Source organism: Erithacus rubecula (assembly GCF_903797595.1).
Source record: "Erithacus rubecula genome assembly, chromosome: 6".
In the NCBI taxonomy this organism is placed as follows: Eukaryota; Metazoa; Chordata; class Aves; order Passeriformes; family Muscicapidae; genus Erithacus; species Erithacus rubecula.
This window is the reverse complement of record NC_136688.1, coordinates 28,206,599-28,233,129: the sequence shown is the minus strand read 5'-3', so window position 1 is coordinate 28,233,129 and position 26,531 is coordinate 28,206,599. Positions and strand designations below refer to the sequence as shown.

General features: G+C 38.7%; 1 protein-coding gene across 2 annotated transcripts in view; it reads right to left on the bottom strand.

Moving 5' to 3' along the window:
* Nucleotides 1–217: 217 nt before the first annotated feature.
* Nucleotides 218–26,531, bottom strand: part of DCAF5 (DDB1 and CUL4 associated factor 5) — a 64,338-nt gene continuing 38,024 nt past the window's right edge. For both annotated transcript variants that reach the window (XM_079309634.1, XM_079309635.1), the window contains exons 7-9: nt 17,186–17,252; nt 8,535–8,662; nt 218–2,287 (exon numbers count right to left, since the gene is read on the bottom strand). In XM_079309634.1, the coding sequence (XP_079165760.1) occupies nt 470–2,287; nt 8,535–8,662; nt 17,186–17,252 (2,013 nt within the window). In that variant the 3' untranslated portion in view covers nt 218–469. The remainder of the gene's footprint in view (nt 2,288–8,534; nt 8,663–17,185; nt 17,253–26,531) is intronic.

The following is a 26,531-nucleotide window of genomic DNA, read 5'->3' as shown; positions in this document are numbered from 1 at the left end:
AGCAGAATAAAGGGCCCAGAAACACTTCTTCCCTGTTTTCCTTCATAAGAAACACACCCTAATTGTGTGATCTACCAGCAGTGTGATCTAATTTCACCATTCTTCAGCCTGCAATATGTAGCGCCATTATGGAAAACTTCCTCCTTAGAAGAACAATTAAACTTTAAAGCTGTCATCCTGGTTGGTTGGCTGAACAAATGACATGTTCACACAAGAATTATGCAGTCAACCATCTTAATAAGGATTTACTTTTAACAGAACCTTGTATGGGTACACTAGACTCAGTCTCATTGAGGAGCAAGTTGGATTTTTACACAGCATGAACCACTGGCAATCTAAAACAGACCCACTGAAGAACGGAATGGAGAATCAAACGCAATGTTTCAGACCCAAGCTCTATGTGCCTTTAATACTTTCTTTTTCCTTTTCTTTCTGAGAGAGTGCACACTACGACAGACATTTGCATTTATCATGTTTTTAACTTCTTTTCTAAGGATGAACTCTCTGAATCTGCATCTTCCAACTCCACTCTATGTCTTTTCAGTCCTCCAAGAGGTTGAGTGCTCTCACAGCCTGCAGGATGCAGGTCAGCAGTATCCTCTCTTGTATTCACATTGTAGCTGTTAGAGTCCATTTCAGACAGGCAGCAGTCTCTGTGCAAGGTCACACCCACCTGTACAAGGTTGCCATTATCAGCATTTGAGTGCAGCTGTAGTCCTTGTGTCACAGACTCCTGCTCTCCAAAACTCTGTCCATTGTTGAAGCACGAAGGGTGAAGATGCAAGTGGCCATTATTGTGGTTAACGCAGGAGGCATCAAAGCTCCTCTCCTCACTGCCATCAGTCTGGTTTCTGGAGCAGTGACCTGACATGCTACAGATGGCAACAGCAGAGAATGGAGGGACCAGTGAGTGATGGCTTGGTGCTGGTTGACAGTTTTGACTGTTTTTCTGTTCCACAAGTCCTGCAGTCTGAATGCAAGGTTCTTCGGTACAGCTATTTAGCCCTTTGCAGATAGCTTTCCCATTGAGCTTTTTAGTCTCAAAAGAATGCTCTACACCTCCACTGCTTGCGTCTTCAGATGTGTTTTCTTGACCCTCCATCCGCCGCTGATTGTCATATTCGTGAGCTTGACCATTCCTAGAATTTTCTGTCCCACCACATTCTTTTAAATTTTCTCTGTTGTGGTTTTCAGCAGAAAGTGCTGAGGAACCCTGAGGAACTACTGAACTTAAGTTCCTAGCATCTTCCTTAGCGAGTGAGCATGTTGCACTGTGCCTTCCACTGGTTCCTGGTTTCCCTTCATCATTTTCTCCATCTCCTCTGGAGGATTCACCATCCTTACCAGCTGAATATGATATGTAAGAATAATGGAGCCATTTGTAAGCTTTGTAAATCTTTCTCTCCACTGATTCACTGTCTGAACAAGGGGACGTCCTTTCTTTAAGAACTTCTTTGTTGACCGAACTCCTTTCTGGTGAAGAAGCAGGAGAGGAAGAAAGATCATCTACTTTGATCTGGGGATAGTCATATATATCCTCACCTATGTAAGGGGTTGCATTCTCTGTATTAGTGCTAGTCCTTTCCTCCTTTTGCACCTTCTGTCGGCGCCTCAGTGCATTGCGTTGCCTCATCGATGTGCGTCTTTCGTTCAGTTCCTCCTCGTCTTCTGTGCTGCTGCTGCTGCTGCTGCTGCTGGAACTGCTGGATTCATTCTCCTCAGGACTCGGAGAGGGTGGCCGTGGGAAAAGGTCTGTCTCTAGCTCTGCCTCACGGGTACTGTCATCAGAGTCAGACTCATTGGAAAGGGCCAGGAGACGTTTGTCCTGATACTTTCTCAGCGCAGAGAGCCTCTGCTGACGGGAAGCCACGTCTTCTCTGGCTGAGGGGGATGCAGTTGATCTTAAGGCCCTTAAGTTATAGGGAGTTTCATCAGACTCTTCAGCCACGTGTGGTGGGGAGTGATGCAAAGAGGTGGAGGACTCAGACTCGCTGTAAGCGGAGCGCTCACTTACTCCTGCGTGGAGCTGCAGGATTGTGCTCTCACTGAGGTCGCTGTCTGAATCCGAACTCCAGCCCTCGATCTCCCGGCGCACGAGAGAGTCAAAAAAGGCCATCATCCGTGGATCTTCCTGGACTGACTGGTTGGCATAATCGTGGGACAAACCGCTGCCGCTGTTCAACACCAGACTGATGTACTCTTCATGAGTGTAGAGGCAACGCGAATCATCCTCTATTCTACCATCCAGGTCTCCGGTGCAGTCAGGCTGCTTGTAGGGACTCCAGATCTGTAGCAGAAAATAAAAGAAAAAAACCACACGTATGTTTTGAATTCATAAACTATTATAAGAATTTGAAATGGAGCAGTAGCTCAAATACCCAGAATAGCTGCAGGTTGCAGATTGTTTTTCTTAATTTTTACTTCTCAGTACTATACTTACAAGTATTACAAAGCTGTAGGATTCTTTCTTCCCCTTTGCAAATGTGGTTTTTCTGCATTTACTTCACCCATACAGAATATAAAAGCTCTCACACTGCAAATTATCCATCATTTTAGTAATTCATTGTGTGATAATTTCTCCCAAATTGCAGGGCTCTATTTTTATGTAATAAGGGATGCTTACTCACTAACAGTAAGAATAGTTTGTTGCCTACAATACAGTCTTAGCACTAATGAAAGCACTTGTTTCCCAGGAAACTAGAGTTGCTGGTGCCAGTGGTGTAGAGTAACATTTCATCCAGCTATGTAGTCAATCCCACCTGATCAGCAGGCAGGGAGTTGAATTCATGGAGGTGAAAAGCAGAGCTGTACTACTCCTTTTAGGGAACAGTTACAAAGAAAAGAAATCTTCCAACATCCTCTGAAGATACAGCAGCAGTTTTAATAGGTGCAATTGAAGAGTTTTACTGAAAGCTACTTTTGAAGTGTACTGATTTCCCCAGCAGCAAAAGTCTTGACTATGCTATCCATCTATCCTTCCCTCAATTTTCCTGGTATGGAGAGGAAAAGGGAAAAAAAAAAAAAAAGCTCCAAGAAGATCCACCAATATCCCTAAGATACTGGTAATCCACAGCAAACATAATAGTTGCATGTCCTCACCCTTCTCAGATTTACTCACAGATTTGGGGGCAATGTGATTATGACATTCTGTGGACAACCACTATCACTTTGGATCAACGGCTAATGGAATGAACAATGCCTTACTGTAAGCAGAGCCAGTATGTAGCTTATCTACAACAATGCCTTAATGTTCTGCTTATAAAAGATCTGATCTCAAGCCATGCTTTGGTTTTATCATGCCAACAAGCTCAGGGGAAAAATTTCTATGCCAGCTCTCTATACTAGGCTGGACTTTTAGGGTAGTCTTTGGAAAAATATCTAACAATTTTCCCAACAGAAATTAAGTTTTGTTCCAAACAGACAAAACTGCTAACAAAAAGAGTGTTTTGCATGTATAAATTACATAACCAGCACTCATCTAACAGGTTAACAGTTAACACATACAACATAACCTGATACTACCATGACAAACAACACAAGAAAAGCCCACAAGAATGCCAGTTACTCTGTATTAACTGAGATTTTCAACAGTGTACAAGAAAACTTTACACCTTTAATAATTGAAGCAAAATGAAATAAATTACCTTGCAACTACTTGTCCAGAACAGCTGAATTTAAGATGAAAAAGTAAACCTTATTCTGGAAATATCCCAAATTTGAAAGCTTTTACTTTGCATCCTCTGTAATTTATGGTTAACCGAGCTTCCACATATGATCTGCCTAGATGGATAAAAGAGACACTATTCCAAAATTAAAGTGGTCTGTAGATGAACTTTCTTCTGCAGATAATCATCAAGTTGCCTTTCAGAGCAAAAGGAAAGGAACTTTACATTGTGTTAGGCTGTTTCCAGGAACATCTCAACATTAAGGTGTATTTGCTTTTGGTACTTAATAGCTTTTTTAATTATTTGCAGTTCTTCAGAAAATTCTCTCCCAGTGCAGTTCTTTAATATGACATCTGAAACCAGAATGAAGACAGTTTTCTGCAGCTTGGTCCAAGCACTGCACTTACCAGACACATAGCCCAAAGGACAAGCATCATGTTTGGATGAAGACAACAAAACCCACTCTAAGTCTACTATGTACAGAATTTCAGCAACTAAACTTAACCTTTTAGAACTATTCAAGGGACCAGAAAGAATCACTCCTCATCCTCAATTTCCCAGGCTTCACTTCCTAAAGACATGGGAAGGAGCTTTCTCTCAGTGAATCCATCAGAGAGATTGTTGACTTGTGGATACACCACTTTTTTAATAGAAAAATAGAGCTCTACTTGCTGAAAAGACTATTCCTGGGTTGCTCTCTTCTTTAAGATTTATGTAGTGTGTGTTCAGTACCTTCTCTCTCAGCCTCAGATCTTCCCCCCTTTGTCCCACTACTGAGCATTTCAGCAAGCAGTCAGATCTTTTTTCAAAGCATGTAACTTCCTGTAAATGCTTTGTACTGTGTGCTCAGACAGGCAGGCTGACATGCCCCTTCCTCAAATAATCTTAGCAGCATTAGACTGATCACTAGGTTTTATAAAGCCTTTTTTTTCATATGTAAGCAAGAGAATTAGAAAATGCTTAGAACTGATATGAATCAATATAAGTGGAGGAGAGGTAGTCTGCTCCAAAGTCCCTCTGAGAAAGGCCTGTTTGTAATTAAATTAATCTAAAAGGGTACATAAAGTGTGCACAGAGATATTCTGCATCCTTGGTAGCACTACCACGTCTTTCTGCTCTCTCTGCAAGCATCAGCAAAAACAGAGCAGTATGAAACATTGAAAAAAAGCCACGGTGAGGTTTTTCCCTTCCAAGAGAGATTTGTTCACAGAGAACTAAGTAATAAAGAGAAGTCAAGGGAATTCAGGATGAATACCTTGCTTGTATGGGATCAGTTGTCTCTGGAGAATGATATCCCTGCATTTTAGATATTTTGTTATGAAGGAGTGTGAAGGCCTGCCAGAGTCACAGAAAGAAATCAGACTAAGAATCTATCCTTGGCAGAATGGGGAAGCCTTTAAACTGGTATCAATAGATCCAGTGCTCTCTGTGGCATCTGAAATGGGCTTCCTAAGAAGTGGAACACCTTTGCCTTTTTCTCATCCTCTGACTGATGCCATGTTGAGGAATAATGTGATCAAACTGGAGAAAATAAGTTGGCAAATCAACCCACTGAAGCAACAATTTATCAACTAGTTCTTTTTCTGCCAGAAGATTAGGGAGATGAATATTACTCACTGGTGACCCGAGTACAGATATAAAAATAGGAACAATAACAGAAAATGGGAATACAAAACTGGTTCTCTACTTCAGTAGCTATCTACTGACAGCATATTTGAATTGCTTGTATTCCAGGGTGGCAAACCCCCAAATTTTAAAACCAATAAGTAGTTATGCCTGTAGCATGAGAATAATGAAAACCAGTTACATTAGATTATCTGATCAGGCAGAGGCAGATAGTCACAATGCCATTAATTTGTCACCATAGCAACATGTGCAAATAGACTTTGTTATCTCCGACACACTTATGATTTTTAAACAAATGGGACCCACAACAGTTGTCCTCTGTTACACAATATTCCAATTTCAATACAAAACAGAATTTTTTTTCTGAAAATTGTTATGCATTTCATCTATTTTATCTTTCCTGGAACTGTCTCCTAACTGCATAGCTCTCCATGGCCCTCCTCTAAGCCCAACACATCACAGGGAATGCCTTATTTATTTCTTCTGCAATGCAATTCACTTTCCTGCCAGCACATCCCAATGTCTTGCACACTTAACTGAGGGGAAAGTGGCATTTTTTCTGTTTTATATTGCTTAGCCCTTGGGGTGAATGCTTGATGCAAATGATTATTTTAGTTTGCAGCTGCACTTTTTCATACAATTTTACTGAAGTTCAGTAAATGAAGGGCAGTGAACAATTCATTTGGGTTGATGTGTCCACCACACACTGTCTGGAGTTGAGGCTCCTAATGTCTCCTGTTAATGAGATTGTTGGATCTTACTTTTAGTCCTACCAGAAATCAAACCCTAAACCAATAAATTGCTGAATTGTATTATTGTGGGTGCTTTACAACCAAATAAAACTAAAACTAAAAACTATAACCCCAAATATCAAAATCATTTTTGTGAATACTACTCTTTTCTGCGGGGCTAGGCCTGAGGTGAATTTGTAGCTCATTTGCAATCAACATTAAAATAGCAAATATGTTGGCAGAAGCTCATGCAATTATTGAATGGCTTGATGCTAGTGCTATCAATTCCTCCATTCTTGAAGTACTAAATTTAGGCCAGCTACTCTAAAAATTAAGAGCTCAGACAAACAACTACTTGCATCCACATTTTTAACATATCACCATTATTCTACAATTGTTTCTACAATTGCAACCAACCACAGTGAAGTTATCTTCTGTGATTTTATTCCAGAAAGGGTTTTAGAAGACACTTGAGGGATAATAAAAAGAAATACACTTTTGAAGAAAGTATTAAAACAAACAAAAAGTAACAAAATAAGAAAGCATAAAAAAATTAACTGTGCTTTCTATTTATGGTTCCTTCTCATGTCATCTCAATTTCTCTGAGCAAGCACATCAAGCATTTATATAGGGGAAAGAAAGACAGCCATGCAAAGGAAAGACTTGTGTTCCCAGCTGTTTTTAATGCTGTAAATGGCCCCTAAGAACTGCTGGTGCTGTATTTCCTGTTTTGCCCTTCTGCTAGTGGCAGTTACTAGTCTCCCATCTATCCACAGAAGTGGCTGGAATGAAGAAGAAACCACTTTTGTACAGTCACCTGCAAACTGCTGTGCACTGAAACAGTACCACTAGAGAGTGAAGTCAGGCAGCTCAGACAAGATGTGAGCCCCAAACAAGGCACATTAAAAGCTGAGGCAAAAGGACATACAACAAAAGGCTAAGAAGTTCTGGCTGACCAAAAACCTTAATACATTAAACACCTTTCTCTTAATTTGTTTTAGCCTGAATTGCCTGGGGAATTCAGTTCCTTCAAAGCAGCTGCACAAGTTCCACTGCACACACAGTGGCACAACAGGAGTTCTCTTCTAAGGAAGCACTCAAGCAGAGGTGTCTTTGAAAGAGTTACACAACCTGTGACTTAATCAAACTAACCTTTTAATCACTAGGCAAAAAAAAATGCCTTGCCAAAACCCTAGCACAAGTACACAAAAGCATCACAGGGGATGTTTATACCAATGCTAATCCAACAGTCTAAGCACACTCATGCAGGAAGGATTCATAGGGTGGAGGGTCAGCAGATCTAGAATCCAAAAGGGAAAATTCAGGCTGCGTGAATCAAGTTCCCAAAGCAAAAAAAAAAGCCTCTGGCAAAAATGTTGTTAAACAGTGGCAGTTTGACTGCTTGAAAATTGAAAAATCAGTGAGCTGCTACGACTGTTCAATGCACTTTTGTTCAAAGCCTGTATTTAATATACTTGTGATCAAACCTGTCAGGCAGGCACACATGAAGAAAAAAGAACTAAAGTACCAGGGGAAGACAGAAGAGAAGGAAAGCTGAACTACAATCAGAACCTAAATGCTGACAGTAGCTGTAATGCAAGGAATGCAGTGGGGCACTGAGCCATAGTCCCAGGATTTTGGGTCAGTTCTGGTCCATAAGCTTCACATCACTAAAACACTCCTTTGAAGGACAAGTTTGTGCTGTCAACTTGTACCTGACAAAAGCATTTACAATATTCTAACAACATTATTTATAACTACATGCAAGTAAGACTTACTAATTCATTCAACAAATAGAATCAACAGCAGTTCTTTTTATCCTACTTCAAAATTAAATGTTTATGGCATTTTTTTTTTTCACACTGCTTGTAGACCTAAATGATATCAAAATATTTATGGCAGCAGAACACAAACCACATTAGTGTAGCACAATCCTATGCCTTCCCAACCCTCAAATAACAAAATTGGTTTTGCCTTGCTCCCACAATATTGACTGTGTTTCCTTAGGGAAAGGAAATTTCAGAACCTAACAAAGTTTATCTTTAATTTCCACAGAAAAAGGTAAAAAACTTCCTAGAAGTACTGTACATTGTTAAAGGATTCAGAAAGATATTGTGCAAAGTACTGTACATTGTTAAAGGATTCAGAAAGATATTGTGCAAGGTATTAAGAGTCCTTCCTCTGGAAGTCACAGAAAAGGTATGCTGAACTGATTCAATGCACAAATATGTACAAAAATTATAAAAGGCCTTCTGAGGCCAGGTCAATCTAGGCTAAGGTTCAACAATATTCTTTGGAGATACTTTTATTAAATTTTACACCAGAGTATCACAAGTTGTAAGAGATGACATTACAGCTGTAACCAAACTCACCCGAGCAAACGAGACAAAACATTTTAAGAAACAATAAGAGGAGAAGACAGGATGGGTGTGGAATAGAATGATGGCAAGCAAAACAGAGCATTTCTTCCTGAAAGATTGAAAGAACACATTTTTCTGATAACTAATCTTACCTTTATGATCTTTTCAACGCCCGAAGAACAGATCATGTAGGTGTGAGGATTAAACCGCACTTGGTTGACAATTGACCGATGACCTTTCAATACCATAAAAGCACCATTGACGACCCTGCCAATGCCACCTAGGGGAACACAACATGGACAGGAATAATTAAATCTTCATATTACTTTCAGTCATAGTCCTTTAAAGTCCTATTATATTTGACAATTTGCTCCAGCTTTATTTTGCAGTATTTTAAGGCCGTGTTGGCTGCAGAATTCTAATTTTATGAGCAATGCCCCTGTGAGAAGCTGCAAGCTTGAAGAAAAGCATCCTTCCTGCAAATTAGGACTTAGAGGCTTGCTTTGATTCATCTAAACAAACAATGAAGATTTTTGACCTAATGTGACAAATATGTGAAATAGAACAACATACGTAATGAAATCAACAATGAAACCTAAGGCATGACAGAGACAGTTTGCAAATCTGTAGCAGAGACAAATAAAGAGGTTGGCTTTTAATACTATTTTTCAAATTTATTTTTTAAATCAGCAATTTATTACTGTCACAGTTGACTCCAGTCTGATGAATAGGAAGGACCTGAAATAACACATCTGACCAGAGGGTTATATCACTCTTTGTCACAAGGCAGTGGATTAGCCAAAGTGGAATGCTTTTGTGCTAGTGGTAAAACTCAAAACAGAAGCCAATTAACTTTTCTGCTTGGTCATTGACTCTTGCTAGGTCTATACACCAAAGTAGGAAACAGTCACAGTATTTTTTTTATATCCATAGACACACAAAATTAAAACTACAAATTTGTTAGAAAGCACACCTGTGCATCTGAATAAAAAAGTGTCCATCAACATGCTATGACTTCATATTTCCAGTGAAAAAACCCAAAATTTTTAAAAGCTGGGAAGTAAAAACTGACAATCACTTCAGATGAAAATCAACTTGCTATTTAAAACTTCATAGGTTATAAGCACACCTAACAGAAAATTAAAATAATTTCACTAGCTTCTGTGCTACTTATAGGCATCTTTACACTAAACAAACTTTATGTTCCTCTTGTGGAAAATGTTTTCTATCTTCCTTTGACCCAAACAGAAGCTATTTCAGCTGAAACAGTCACTGGTTTAAGCACTGTGTTGAATAATTTGTGTTCTAAAACAGAGGCAGGGTTCTCCTGTAATTTACACTCTCCTAAAGAAAAACTTGCATTATCACTGAAGAATAGAAGGGTCAAACAAAAAAAAAAAAAGAAAAAAAAAAAACAAAAACCATTCTCCTATCACCTTCCATTTGTTAGGCAACACAAATGATGAAAACAACTGCAGCTAATGACATTATGTACAGCCCCTCTCCTTTTAAAAAGTGTTCTATCCCTTTCACTCATTATAATTGCACTGTGAAGAGCTGACTGGTGTTCAACATGGAGAATAAACCATGATAAGGATTTAGAAATGAGGTGTCATCCAAGTCCTAAAAATCCAGAGACAGATCTTTTACTGCTCCTGATGCTATCTTCCTTTTTTCCATGTAATAAATTCAATTATCTTTTTCTGTCTTCCCTTGAAACAGTAATTTTATTTGTATTGTTTCAGCAGAATTGACCTCTGCTATCCTAAAACCACTCAAATGTTGCTTTTGAGGTTTGGGTTTTTTTTAGGGGAAGGGGGTGTTATTTGTTTGCTTATATGTTTAGTAGCATGCATGGGTTCTGCAACTCTTTAATTCTTATAAAATAGCTCCAACATGTATAAGAAGTGTTCATACAGAAGTCATTAGATTACATATCTGTTATAAATAACATATAAAAAAATAAATCCTAAAGTCTCCAGGCTGACTATACCAATTTTAGAAGGTTTATAATTTTATAACCTATAAGTACCGGAGGGAAGAGATGGATATGTTCTAGTTGATTTTGCAATACTATCCAAAATTTGCCATGCTTAAAGACAGTCCTGAGTAGTGGTTTAGTGTTCTAGCTGTGCTGGCCAATGTTTTTTTTTTTTGGTCTGCTTTTATTTGATACTCACTCTGAATTTATGCCCTGCAAATTAGTGTTCCAAAGAAGAGCAATACAAAAATCTCAAAAGATCCTTAAATAATATCCTAGTATGATATCTGACCAGCTGAAAGAAATAAGTTGTAAAAGGCTAAATGTAATGTGCACATTTTAAAACAAATTTCCTGTCCATGTTTGTCAAGAATACCTTTGCAACACAAGACCTCTCTACAGGCTCCAGGACAGAGGAAGGAATAATACAACATTTTGAAGTAGTTGATGTCTGCTAAATTGCCAAAGCAATTTCTTCTTGGTGTGCTTTTTTAACTTATACTTTAAATGTTAGGCTAATGAACTACTTCTTAATTATGGGGCTTTGTTAATACTTATGTGAATAAGTTGACATTTGACATATTGCAAACATGCTGAATGGTACATCCCAAAACATTTTTAAAACCCTAGTAAATTGTAACAAAGGGGAGTGAGATATTCAGACACCAATCTGACTTCCCCTACATGAGTTCTACAACAAGAAACAATGTTTAGAAAAAGCCAGAATAAATTATTTGTAGGATAAAGAAAAAGTGAAAGTGATAGATTACCAAGAAAAATGCTCTAGTGCAGAAATCCTATAAGAATGTAGAACAGTCTCCAAACTAATGGAAGCTGCATTGTTCCAAACATTAGAAAACCTGCCAAAATGCCAGAGAACTTGTTGGGATAAGGAACTATCCTCCATTGGCTCTGTAACAGAGGAATTAAATGACCTCATTAAGAAGTCTTCTATCTAGGACACTGGAAAAGAAATCCCACTGTTTGTTCATATAAGGTAGAAAGACGTTCCACAGACTAAAGCATAACTTCACACAAGCCTTGTGAATTACTCAAAGTGCTGAAAACTCCTGAGAAAAACCAGATATTTGCAGCTGCTGCCACTGTGCCATAGCATACCATTCCACTGCAGTACTGGGCACTTCTGTAGTAGCTCATTTAAAATTAATCTAGTTTTCATTAATAATAATCCAGGGCACATTTAGACCGTAGGCCACTACTTTCCATTTGAATCCTATGAGATCATGATGTGCTAACAAAGAGAGATACCATAGTTTGGAAAGCAAATGCACAGCACAGTACAAGCAAATATGCATAGCATATAGGGCCTCTGCCTTCAGTGCAGTAGATTATGTTTAGGTACCTTAAAAGTCTCTCTCTGGTCACTGACACACCTGTATTTGTTTCATACAATGGATGCCAGTAGATGCTTTGCTCCCCAGAGACCCTTCTGCAGAGAAGATAGATTTAAACACAAGCACTTTTGCCCTAAGAGCACAGGGTCCTGCAGCACACCTTCTTCTGGGATCTGACTCCAACTCTGTCAGCAGCCAGGCTTACTAAAGGTTTACCAGCAGTACAAGCAAAGCTAACTTTGGTCACATCAAATACGGGGTGAGAACAGGAAGGGGTGGCCAAAATCCCTTCTCCCCCTAGCATGGTAAAAGGAGACATAAGATGTACCAAGTGTCCTCTCATAAGAAAGCAGCTCCAACTCCATTTGCAAACTGCTTCCTTTGACACCTTTGAGTACCCCCTCCAGCTTCCAGGGGAGGTGAAAGGATCAGCACAGCCTTGCAGAGCTTGAGAGAAAGAGCAGGGAGCAGTCAGCTGGCAGCAGCCTCTGCCTCTGACAACGTGCTCTTCCAGGCAATCAACTCCTTTGCCTGGCCTATGCCTAGAACCAGCTCCATAATGGTCTTGTACCCCTGTGGAGGTTCCAAAAGCCAAAGAGAAAACTAATATTTAAACATTTAAAGACTATGCAGAAAGCTGCATATATATTTTTGGATATATATTTTCTCCCTTCTTTTGTTGCTTCTAAGTATCTGCCATACACCTTTTCTATCCCAACTCTCCCACCATTATCACCAGCTGAACAACAGTATGAAAACTAAGACAAAATTATAGAAATAAATTTGGCATACCCTTTCCACTCTGCTCCCCCTCCTGGTCTGAGAGACTCTGCTTTTTAGGTGTGCTTAATGGCTTAGGTTACAACAGGTTTCACAATGTTATTGGAACCATGCAAATTACCACCAAAACCCATGCTTTCTGAACATAACAGATATAAAATTATGTGAAATTATCTCACAACCAATAGCTGTGCTTGGGGTTTTTTGTTTGCTTTTTTGTGGTTGTGTTTGGGATTTTTAATGGAAGTGTGAAAACTGCTTGGCTGTACATTTCTTCTGCACTGGTGACTGCAAACATTTTCAATACAACCAAGAGAAAGGAGCTTTGCTTGGGGCTAAAGCTGCTCCAGCCTCTCCCAGGACTCAGTGTCATCTTCAGCTTTCTACTCCTGAATTAGATCTTAAACATACTAAGGCTGGTGAGAGAAACACTCACAGATGCTGAATCTTCTTTATCTATAGCACTAGAAAGCACCCAACACTGCCTTGTTTTTTGATAGATCCCACTTGACCAGAACATTCCACAGGTCTGTGGTATTATTGCAATCCAAATGACACAGAAACTGGTCCCAATTCCACCAACTACAAGAATCTTTTCTACAAGGACACAGCCCTTACTGTCTGTGTTAATCAAACAACTGTTTCATAGCACACTATGGTCAACACTGACTGACCTAAAGAAAGAGACAAACTACAGTCGTAGAAGTAAAGCAGTTTATATCCCAAGACCACACCTCAGAAAAATAATTTTTAAAAATTGCACAAACCTTCAAGAGCATGCCCCCCATTGGGTCAGATGGCTTAACCTTGTCCCTACCAAGTGGCATGCATATATGCATATGTACCCATACATAAAATATCTCAAAAATAGCTAAAGGCATTAAGAAACACTTAATACTTTTCTACTTATCTTCATTTATCAGCCCAGAACTTTGAGAACTTAAACTACAAGTTGTCTCCAATGACATAGCTCTGTTCAAGTGTTGTGAAAAGATCTGTTCCTGAATTCTGCAAGCTTGAAGAGGTGCTGACATTTACAAAGACCAAGGAGGAGAAAAAAAAGGAAGAAAAATTGCATCAATTCTGCTGAAAATTTGTGCAATTGGTTTAGTAACTGGACCACAATGACCAGCCCTCTCTTGCAGTTAGAGTCAAAGGCAGAATTAAAAAGAAATTTTGAAATGCAGTTTGCTGTTCTGATTTAGTAAAGTTTTCCAGAACCTGGTGACAGCCTGCTCACATAAACTGAGGGATCCCCAGCTATCTTCTCAATCACAAATAAATGCCATATCCCTCACACAGCAGCTTTGAGCAGGATTTCAAAAGCAAGAGTTGTATAGATGATTCAGAGCAGTGAATGAGGAATGTAAATTCCATTTTGAAAACTTTTGGTCTACTAAACCCTCTGTTACTCCACGAGACATGTCAGGTTGTGTCTTGAATAGGGGTTCTTTACCAGCTAATAGACCATGTTTATTGGTGTTAGGTTTAATAACATCTTAAGTACTTATACTTTAATAGGCTTGCTGGACAAATCATGTAGGACTGATACCTGTTCTTACTTCCAGCTAGCATTGGAGTCAAGTAAAAGCTGTGGAAACTCAGGACTGCTTTTCTTCTGCCAGAGTTATGTATTAACTTTGCTAAAAGCTGCCTCTGAAAAAAAACTGTGATACTTTCACAGATTACTTGAAAGAAGAAACTGGCTAACAAATTCATGAAGCATTTGGCAATTACTTCTAAAGCACTGTGGAAAGCTGGACAGTGCTTGGATGGAGATGAAAGTGGAAAAATGAGCAAACTATTCCATCCTTAATAAACCACAAAAGGTGCTAAAAAAGCTACCAACCTTCTAGCATAGGAAATCCTGGCTTATTCAGAATAATCAAAGACTATAGAGGGAGACAGTCAGTAAAACTCTTCAACAGAATAGCTTCCTAGGCAATTTAGGAAATACCTTTTTTCGCATACCTCCCTGCCCCAAAGGCCCCAAAAATCCTGCCTAATTATTGGACCAAACAAAACTGCTTGCAGATTGCAGCTGATTATGAGAATGATTTAATGCAACCTACAGAAGGACACTTCTAAATTATGACTATCTGAAAAATAACCCAGCAGAATTTGTTCTATTCCCCTGGCAAAATACCAGTACAAGCAACCACATTTCTCCAACTTGAAATATGTTTGCAACTGCCTCTCTGGTGTGTTCCTTCACATTTTTCCTTTTGTTCACTAATGCTGCTAACCATTGGATAATCAGTACTTGGTGCATCTACAACAAAATAACTTCATAGCTGTTGTTAAGGATGCAGCTGCTTAAAAACATATAAGCTTGCAAAAAAAACCTCCCTATTTTCAAATAACTGATACAATTTAAGGGAGTTGTATCATAAATATTTATAGCAACACAATGTCTGAGTTCAACCGGAAGGCAGAAATCAGTTCAAGAGATATTTTTATTTAAAATACCAACCAATGGTACAGGACATTACATCATCCTGTCTAGTTTGCACACTATTTTAAGTGAAAGACCACATTCCACTCTCTCAGATCACAAACCCTAAGGCACTCCTATTTTAGATAGAACATAGGAACAAGGAGTTTTCCACTGAAGCAAAAGTTTTCCAAAGTCTCTACATCCCTATGGCAAGACTATTTCTCCAAGAAGGAAGCACAGCAACATCTCTCTCTGGCAATTATTCTGAACAGCAGGATTAGATTTAAGAAAGGGCATTTCATCACATTCAAAATGGGCACAACTCTCCAAGAAGAGCTGAATGAAGAAAATCTTCAATAAGCCTATCACAGGTGAACTGGATGCCCACTTAGTTATTTGCCACAAAAGCAGACTTTTGGGTCTGACAAAACAAAGCTTGTGAGTTCTGCTAAAATACTTAAAAAAGAGAACCTGCTCAAGTTACAAGCCATTAAGACATACACATTCCTACTCTTGGATCTTCTTAATCTTTAAGCAACCTCTGAGGGCAATTGATATTAAGTAATTAATTTTGTAACTGAAATGTTGCAAGTGTACTGACACCCTTCCTGATGTTACAAGAACCAGGGACAAGAAACCCGACCAAAACAGATATGGCATTGTTTTGTGGTAAATCAAAAATTAAATTTCTTTGATCAAAATGTATCACCTAGCAACTACTTTTGAAAGCATATATCTTTTTTACTGAGGGGCATCTTTAACAATCACTCTGAAGCAGATTATTTTGCTTAATAATTATTTTGCTTACAGGTGCAACAGGTGAAAGTACTAGCTATCATCCTTGTGCAAAAGTCCTAGATAAAAAGTTTGTCTGGGAAAAAAAGTTCTCAAGAGCATCACGATCATATAAACAGAAAATCTCAAATCCAGATTTTACAAAGGAAGTCAGGACGGTTGGTGACATGCAGAAAATGTAATTCTACAGTCCACACAATAAAACTTACAGATACAAATAACTAATTTTAATGTATGTAATCTTTGTTTTAACTAAGAGGGAAAATCCATAAGTAGCAGTAAACCAGTGTTAAATGTAAAAGAAAATCACAAAAATAAAAAGAAAAGCAGGGAGATATTTCTATAAACTCTGTGCAAAGATAGAAAGCCAAGCTACTGGTATTTAACAGGACCATCTTCAGGGCTTGTGGACTGCAACATGAAATGTTGGTTAACTAAGCAAAACCCCCAAAATTAGAATATTATTTTCCTCAAAACCCTGCCATTAACTGAAGGCTATTCATCCTCTCAGCTGTGGATTACACAGCTATTATTAACAACCTTTGAAAATGAAACAAAATATTTTCATTTTACCTCTAACACACCTTGTAATTTTCTCTCACTATTGCTAAAGCATCTGAGACCACAGGATAGCCCTTAGTTGTACTTAATATCACTAAAATGTACAGTTTAAAGAGCCAGAGCCACTAAAAACAAAAACAATAGTACAGTTTTCAAAGTATTGACTCTTTCAATTACAATTTAACACCCTTCTAGAAGTGCAGGGATTTGTTTCAACAGGAGAGAGATGCTGACATCATATGGCTTAGAGTGTCATATTGCCAAGCCCTGCACCCTACTGGACCACATCAAATTAGACTCTGACCAACAGTGGCATCCACAATACAATTGTTACATTGCCCCCACACTGTTGCTTTTTTTTAACATCCCTCTCCAGTACTTTCATACAGAGCTGTGCTACTGCTGTCTGCTTACCATGTCTGCCCCAGCATGGGAATGGGTCAGAAATTAGTCAAAACTGGCCATTTCCAGCAGCTGATAGTGCTCCTCCACTCAGAAAGTAAAAAAGCATAACTCCTCTGCACTGGAAATCAGTGGGAAGATTTTAGTATAAAGGGAATGAGAGGGGAAAAGAGGTCAATGTACTCGACCTGTAAGGAGCATGCTGTGAACCCAACACCATTTAATGCTGCAAGCTTTGTTTTAGGAGGAATGATCATTACATGAGAAGGGGAAAAAAAGAAAAACATTATGATAAAACATTCAAATGGCATTGACCACTGTTATCCAGACACTGGAAAATGCATTTGTAAACTCTCCCTATGCAACTTTCCTCAGAGTTGCTCTATATTCACAGTATAAGAACAGCAATTTATTTTTTTTAATACCAGTCTACTATTTGTCAGACATGTCCCCTCCACTTCCTTCCCCATCTAGAACAACAACAACACTTACCTGCTTCTGGATCTGGAGGAATCCTCCACATATACAAATTGAAGTCATCAGAGCCCGAGAGGATGTACTGTCAAGAATAAAAATGAAAGCAGTTTATGACAAAGTATCACCTGAATTATGCTATTTTACTATTGATCTATTCCTCCAAACCAAAAAGGAGAAAAAAAAAGGATAATTTGTATCATTCTTTGCAGCTCACTGATCAATTTACATTTAAATGAGGGGGATGCACCAGCACAAAAAATGCTGCATGTAGAAACAGACCAAAATTGCAAAATGTCCTTCATATACCTAATTCCCACTGCCCAAAATGTATATGTTTGCTTTGCTAAATAAGGCTATGAATTTTGGTTGGCTTTAATATAAGCATGTCTAGATCTAGATCATGTACTCTAATTTTCAGCCTGCAACTCTGGTCTTTTTTTGATGTTGAAGACTTCCATTGTTTTTTCTTATCTCCTGAACTACCAAGGAAAATTCCATCAAACCATACCTAAGAGAGGTCAAGTCATGTCCATTACAGACAAGCATGTCCATTACTCATCAAGCCATCAAAAGTCAGTCACTGAGAATAATTTTGAACACCAAACAGAAAACAAATCTAAACATTCACTGTCACCAGGTCTCAAGTGGTTTAAGGCCTCCCCCCACCCCACACATTTATCATACTACTCATTTTTTTCCTGGTCATAGTTACTCTGAAGAGATGGAAGGCTGCCCTTTCTCAGCAGTGCACAAAGCAATCTCTTTACTGTGCAGAACTTCATGCAATATGCAATTCAAAGTAGCTTAATATACTACAAGCAGGCACTGGAATGACAGGTGACATTTGACGTGGCAAAAAGCTTACGCCTCTCAGTCTGAGAGGCCACAAACTGTGCCTTGCCTGCAAATACTTATTCTCCAATACATGACAGACAGTGCAGTTTATTTCTTTCCCAAATTAGAGATTAAATGACACATACTGGAACCAATGGCAGATTGCAATTCCAATTTTACTGGTGTAGACAGGGTAAATCTCTATCCCCACACTAATGTTAGGCTGCAGTTTAATCAATACAGTCAAGAAGCTGGGTTTTTCATTTTATTATTATTACTAGGTTAGGGGAAAGGGAGAAAAATAAAGAAATGGACCCAGTCTGTCCCTTTTCTAACCTTTGATGAGAGAAATACTCTGTTTTGCTTGGGTCAAATGTAACTGGTTTCTGCTTTTCATTCTCCAGGGAAGCATAAAATCATCAAGTGAGGAGACAAGTTCTGGAATAACACAGAACTGAGAAGCAGCTAAACAGAAAATACACACTATCACAGAAAAAAAAAAAAAAAGGCTATCAATTTGCATATATTCTGTTTGCAATGCTAATTACATTAGTGCAGTGTTCGGATGGTTCCTGTCAAGAAAATGCAATAACGAACCACTAAAATGCCTTCTCTGGTTTCCTGCTATCACAATCCAACCATTTTTCTTCCCTCATTTTTAAGAATGCAGGATGTGAGTAAGCACTTATGAATGCAATTCTGCTCATTTTCTGACAGGTAAGAAGCAGTGATCAAACAAAAGCTCCTTTAAAAGCTTGTGCACACTAGTTCAGAATCACTCATAAACCCATACTTTCCAAGCCAGAAAGTTATTTCTACAAGCCAACATGTTTGAGCACTTAGGCAATTTACCTTCCAAACTGACCTGACTGTGCCAGGAATATGTGCTTCCCCTTTCATTTGACTGCTCATAAATGTTAGCCCACAGCAGGCTGAGCTGCTGTGCCAAAATTCTAAGGATTAGGGCTAATATAGGAAACATCCCAGCAATTATAAAGAAAGCACCTCGAATGTGTTTTGTTGAAGAAATGTTAGGTGGGAAAAAAAAAAAAAGTCTCATTTGTATAGAGATGTTGCCAATTGTTACTATTTATTACCAAATTGTGTTGTTGAAGCAACAACTAGTTTGCCAAGGACAGGACTAAAAACAGACTTGTAATTAAAACACCTGGAAAATGCACTATCTTGAATTTGTGAGCATGCCTTTTTCTTTTTTCTTTTTTTTTTCTTCACATATCATAAACCAACAATGACAGGGTGCCAAAGTGACAGATTTCAGATATTCTGCACGAGGAAAACAGGACAGAAAAAACATCTTATGTACATACTGGGAATAGAATGTCTGTGAGACCCTTCAAACCTGCTTTCAAAGTTATTTTCAGAGGAACACTCTGCAATCTCATTTGTCACTGTCCTCAGAGCAATATACTACCTGCAAAGTCCATTGATGCCAGTACACTCTGAATTGCTTTGGAGATAGCAAAATTTAGTGTCTTTGCAATGATGTGTAGTAACAGCAGTAACAGTGCTGTCAGGAATGTAAACAGGAGGTCAAGACAGGTGATTATTCCCCTTATCTGGCATTTTTGAAGCCACACCTGGTATATTGTACCTGGCTTTGGTCCCCCTATACAAGAGTGACACTAACCAATTGGACAGAGAGTGGACAAGAGGACTGCTGCATCTGAAGGCCCATGATCTGTAGGGAAAGCCTAAGGGAACTGGTTTTGTTTAGCCAGGAGAAAGGGAAGAGACAGAGTGGACCTCAACAGTTTCCCACTCTTCAAAGGAATACTGAGCATCCAGGGACAGACTCTTCTCAGAGGCATGCACTGGATACCCAGGAAGCAACAGCCAAGTCACAGTAAGGGAAATTCCAGCTGAGCACAAAGGAACAGCAAGTTCAGGAGCATTATAAATACTGCAACTCAGCCCCAAAAAGATGGTGGAATCTCCACTCTTGCAAACCCAAAATTGACCTGAACAATTCCCAGAGCAATCGGATCTGACTTTGAAGATGCTCTGTCCTGAGAAGCAACTAAAATCAGGTGATCTCCAGAGCTCTCTTCTGACTGATTTGTTTCAAAGACTGACAAAATAAAAAGGGAAATAATTGTCTTGGTGGATTAGGGTTGGGCTACAGGGGGGAAGGGATGGAGGAGGGAAGAAGTGAACAGTGTGAGGAAAATGCCCATCTGAAACCTTTACACTTCATCACAGCTCCATGAAATGGCAAAACAGGCCACAGGATCTGCAGCTCTGCACATGGGCTTGCATAAATTAAAGTGATCACAATTTGTGGAATTTAAAGCAAGAAATTGATAAAGTACCTAAAATGGTTTACAGAATGATAGAATAGCTGAGACTGGAAGGGACCTTTGGAAGTCATCTGGTCCAATCCACCAAGCAGGTGGCTCAAGCAGGGCCACCTAGGAGCTGACATCCTGGGCACTATCTCCAATGGCAGTGATATTCAGTCCAACCCTACCTACTTAAAAGGACCATAAAGTCCTTCACTTCATTACCATTTTCAAGCCTAATGACATTTGCACTGATCAAACACACTTGGCTGAAGTATTCTGGAGTGAATTAAGAGAAAATAAGTAGGAATGAATTAAACATCTGCAATGCAATTATGTCCGGCCACAGAACAAGCTCAGCTCGGAATCTGAGCTGAAAAAGTATTTATGGCTTTAATCTTGACACAAGACAGCCATTAGTAAATGCCAAAAGCATTAACTGATAAAGTCATATACACAAGTTTGATGTTGTAAGCAATGTCCTGTGAGTAGTGAACTTTTTATATAAAATTATATAATATAAAATTATTTTGATGGTTAGGTCTGCCAATAATAACCAGAAATTGATCATATTCCACAAAGTATCCAAGTATTTTGTATCCCTGCCATTACACTGCCACCACTGGAGCAGCCTGCATTATTTTCTGCTCTCTTTCCCTGTAAGGATACCTCTGGGGTACAGGTTTTCCTGCTGTTCTCACAACAGAATTGAATTCCCAAATGTATTCCTTTTATCTTTTTCTGTAAGTCTAGGTGATATGGGTTTGACAAACAGAAAACATCTTTTCTAGTTGAGACCAAAAGATTGCCAGAAGAACAAACTCATGACTGCAGCCATTGCAAGAACAATGTGCCACATGAAGCTTCAAGGGCAGACACCCAAGCTGCCAAAGTCAGAAACCTGCCTGACATCACTTGCACAACATTTGGAAAACAATCCTCAATTCCAATTAGTAATCTCTGTGCAAGACAATCAGAACCTAAGGCCTCTAGAGAGCACAGCTGGACTGATGTTACTAGGACTTTTACAGGACCATTTGTGAAAATGTTTCTTTGATATATGCATTGCTTATATAATAATAAGCCAATAGTTCACCTCACTAGTTCACAGTTGTAGAATAAAGATGAAGAAAACAAAAAAGTCAGTCTCCACTACTAGAAAAGTCAAAGAAATAATTACTATTAAGTTCACCAAACTCTCTAGTTAATAAGGCTCAAATCCTGAGAGAATGGAGTAGACTTCTTAAAATTAAGGAAAGGAAAAAATAGAAGGGCTTGAGGAAGATTAGATGAAAGAATGTCATCCTGCATATGGTTAGACTCCACTTTAATTGTGAACAAGGAGTTTTGGTCCTGAGGGGATAGATTCCTAGCAGAGTACCTTCTATTCACTCACTTTAAGAACAAAAGCCCAGATAATCAAATCACAGAGGCAAGCCAGGGGGAGGCAAAAGCATGTGTATTCCCAGAGACAACTAAATAGCTTAGACATCAAGCACTGTGCTCCTTCCACCCTCCCCCCTAAAGATAAACTCAAGCTGAACATAACCTCAAGAACCACTACAGTGCTGAATTAGGAATCAGACCCAGATTCTGCATGAGGAGCTCAGAATCTGGGGGGAACAGACCAATACTAAACCCACCTGTTTCACTGTCTGCCCTTTTGCTGCTGTATCTGACCAGGACTTCAGAAATCAACATTTACAATATTCACTGAACACAAGATTAGACAGAAAAACACTTGCTGTTAATACTGGAAGTTTTTTAGAAGGGCAGAGTCAGCTTCTATGCCTAGCTGTTAGCAACAATGACAGGAAAAGGCTTCCAGATGACTATGAGCTGCTGATTCAGAAGTTTGCCTTAGAAGGAAGAAAACTCTCAGGCATGGTTAGAGTCTGCTCCTGGGAGAAAACACCAATTCAGTCTGAGTTTCAAGTACACATAAAATGCTTAAAATGAACCACCACCAGGAATCTGAAAGAATTGCATTGGACTAGCACTCCCCACTCATTCCACTGTAACTCTTCTCATTTTCTCTCTCCCCAAGGAAATTACAGCAGTTGATATAAATAAATGAAGATCTAATCTGCTTCTGTAGTCTAGTAACAGAGGCATTAGCATTGCATTTTGCAGAGTACTACCACTCTAGGGAATTTATTTTTTGTTCATAGCACTGCCAGTTTGAAAGCTTTCAAAATCCCACAAGCTACATTTCCTCAGGTGCTACTAAATATGGATTATTTCAATAAAATTTTATCAAAATCACACCTTATTTTAGTCTCCAATATCCATGTTTCCTGCTGCCATAAAATGTCCTATTGCTCATGATCTGTATCAGAGATTTTTGAGCTTTTGGCCCTAGATAAAGGACTAGCAGATATGGACCATGTTTCCAAAAGTGTCAGCAAGTCTCTTGAATGGCCCTAGTAATGTAGGGGAGAACAAGAAGAATGCAGGAGCCTGTCTTAAATGCACAAATCAAAAAGCACCATCACCATATAATTATAAATGTATGCACAAGCAATAGGTAAATGTATAGAAATTATAACCATTTCAAAAGAAAGTACTGCTAAGTTACTAGCAGGAAAATGCTTGTCAGACTCGAATTTCATGTTGCTGTTTACAGTTTTAAAAGAGACTAAACTTCTTAAATCTCATTCCCACTCACTTGGGCATGTCTGCCCCTTCTTCAGAGGAGCCAATGAAACTTGGGGAAAGGATCAGAGCAGACAGAATTTTTCTTGGGGTTGTAGTGAGCTGTCATTTAGCTTTTACAAGTAGTGCAAAACCCACATGCTGGGGAAGAAGCACAGAGGTATCCAAATTCAAAACAGTCAGGCTGGTACTTTGCATATGTCTTTTAAGAGACAGAATGTACAGATCCTTTATTTTACCTGTAATATAACATAATTAATGGATGGGGTGAGGACTTGTGGTTCTTTTTCTACAACAACAGATAAAGAATCTGGTTTGGGGCAGTCTGCTAGGCTCAAGCCTTAATACATCCAAACTTGCACATCACTTCTGTGGTGAAATATGCACTGATAAGCATTGAGGAAAACACAGTTTGACATGAAGCATCACTGAAGTCTGAAAAATATTTTTTCTCCAAAAGAGACTGGAATTCACAGCAATCAGCTGTGGAAAAGGAATCCATTTACATGAAGAATACAAAAACTGTGTATTTATTCAAGGAGGAAAGGCTTCCTAAGTAAACAAGGTTCATGCCATTTTGTTCTTTGTGACAGTTCTGCCTCCAAGAACTTCTAAGCCTAACAGCCAATTTCAAATTTGATATAGAAGCTGAAGATTCCAGAATTATGGTCTGTACAGAAATATTATTTTACAAAAGGGCAGCTGTCACACAGAGGGGAGAGATACCCTGTAAGTAGCCACTGAAAACAAAGCAGTACCATAGATACACCCTACTAACTAAACATCAGGAAACCCAAAATGGAAGTCATCCTTGAACCCAACAAAACCCCAATGTGAACATGACAATCTGCTTCTCATGGAACTATTTCAAGGTGGATAAGCACACTATAAACAAAAAGAAGCAAAGCATAAGAAAGCTTCCCACATACACACATGTATATTTGTGTGTGATGTGTGTATATATAAATGTATGTATGTATATAAAAACTACAACCATGAACACCAGTCTTGTTATACGTTACATTTTGTATGAGAAGTATTTGACAGAATACAAACAAAAATTTTTATAGCTGCTTCTAGACCTTTTGTGGTATCAAGACTGCTCTACACATCTTATGAAAAAAAGCTACCCCTGCTATTTTTCCATTAAAAAAAATTACTGATAATTTACAATTTGATCATAATTTTATGTTGTCTGCATTGCCTGCAGGTAGAAAACCCACAGATTTACTTTCAGTTCATCTATTGTTAGAGTATCTATTAACCAGATGGGAAACAAGGTAGGGACAGAACTACGGAGGAGGAAAAAAATTTTTTCCTATTTCAAAAGCATCAAGAAACAGACAAGCAGGGAAACAACAAGGAAAAACAATTAAGGACAGCAGTCAACTAATAAAGGATTTCCATTTCTTTGTGATCCCTGATCTGTCAGGCTGGTACCTTTATGTTGATGAATCTAGGTGTTGATGAATCTAGGTTTTTAGTATAGAATCCCACTGAGTAGAGCTTGAAAGACTGCTGTAATCATCACTGGCTGACTTCCTCAGCAGGTCTGTTCCCACCCACATCTTGTGTTAACATTGCAACCCATAAGAGCAGAGGTCTGACTCAGTTGCTACAGCAGTAAAACCTCATACAAATTGTCATGACTCATTCAACATAGTATTGCCATTTATGTATTTCAGCCAGGTTCTATGGGTTCCAGCACAGCCCAAGAGGAGTACAGGATGTCCCCTCAAGGGGAAACTGCCTTATTAGTACCTCAAACTGCTACCCCAGTCAGAGTGGCTGCCTCCTTGTAGCAGCTCTCATTGTCACCAACTAGAGATTCTTCTCTCCAAGGCAGTTAACCAGGAGATAACAAAATAACCAGCAGTCACCTGTGCAAGCCACTAACCTCTTATTCCTGTCTTTAAAAGAAAAAACCTGAAGTAAGAGAAGGCATAACTGAGGAAACTCTCTCTGAGACATGTTTTGGAAAACTTGTGGCTAAGAAAAGAATTTGCCTACAAGGTATCTACACAATCTTTTATCTTCTACTTTATAATAAATTCTGGGGCACAAAACATGGAGGTTTTTTTCAATATTTAACAAATTCAAAGAGGGCTCACAACACTGTGAAAACAGACAGTTTTTCACACTAGCCAGGACAGCCTGTACTCTTCACATACTACCCTGTGCTCTTTGAGACTTTTTTTTTGAGAGGCTGAAACTGGCACAAAAAGAGAGCTTGAAAGTTTTCCATCTTAGCCTGAGAATCAAACAGGTGAGTCCAAAAGGCTTTTTAACAATAGAAGCTTTGTTCCTCAGTAAGAAGCATGCCTATCTCATGAACTTGAAAAAGAAAAGCTGCTACACAGCAGACTGGAGAAATACAAATTGCTTCTACATAAATTTCAAAGCCAAAAATTTGTATTCCCACTCCATAAATCCTTAATCTTACAAGCAGCCAACTCTGTGTGGGGCAGTTTCAAATGCTTACAGAGGCATCATTGGGAACAATCCATCAACATTTTTACAACTGCCTTTTTGTAGTGCAGAAAGGCCATAACAGGAATTTTATTAATCAACCAAAGCAACTTAGAAATCCTTACTGAGTATTTCTATGGCAGGGAAAATATTTCTATTGCATTACAAAGAAATCAACAAGTTTATCTGAGCATATGAGAGGTGCTACTAACTACAGATCTCCCGTGAATGTACTGTGAGGAACACAAAGCCTGCAAAATTCAAAGCCTCCTGAGTCTGAGTTTCACTCCACCAGAATTTAGTTTCAGTGTGGGTTCTTTTGGGCTTGTATATGGCTGGGCAGATGTCTAAAAACCTCCCCCAAGGGCTTATAGGGATGCAGAAGAGAAGGGAGACAGGAAATAAGGCTGACAGGATGTACCAGGCATGGGAAAAGAGGCAATCAGAATAAAAAGGATTGAAGAAAACTCATAGCTCCTGCCGTTGAGACCTTGACTCTGAAGAGGCATTTGCAGTATGACACTTCCAATGTCAATTACTAAAAACAATGGGGAAGAGAAAGAATAAATCATTTCATTGCTAGATAAATCTCATGCCTGGACTTTATATGTGTATATTATGCATACAGCTAGAATTTAAACTGCTATTTAGATAAACCAAAAACCAAAATACGGTGTCATCAGTAATTCTTGGAAGAAACCAAATCTAAGACACAGTAAGACATCAATTTTCTTTGTATCTAAGCACAGCACCATATTTGCACACTGAATGCTTTTCATATATTAAGAAATGCTGACTGCAATAAGCTAGTATTTGTTAGGAAGTCTTTCATGCACAGAAAATTTACAATATATTCTCTAAAAGAATAATTCCCTTTCTTCTTTCTAGTTCTTTAACCTAGACATTGATAAGCACTACTTCCCATGATAAATGGCATTCAAATTAGATGACAAAGGACATAATTGAAGAAAAGTTTTCTTTCTTTATAAAGGCAACATACAACCATACAAGACCCCTGGCACCTATACAGCTAACCTTGTTTTTGGAAGAGTTACATTCAGGTAATAATTCTGTCCTGTGAAAAACTGGCTTGTCCCTAACCA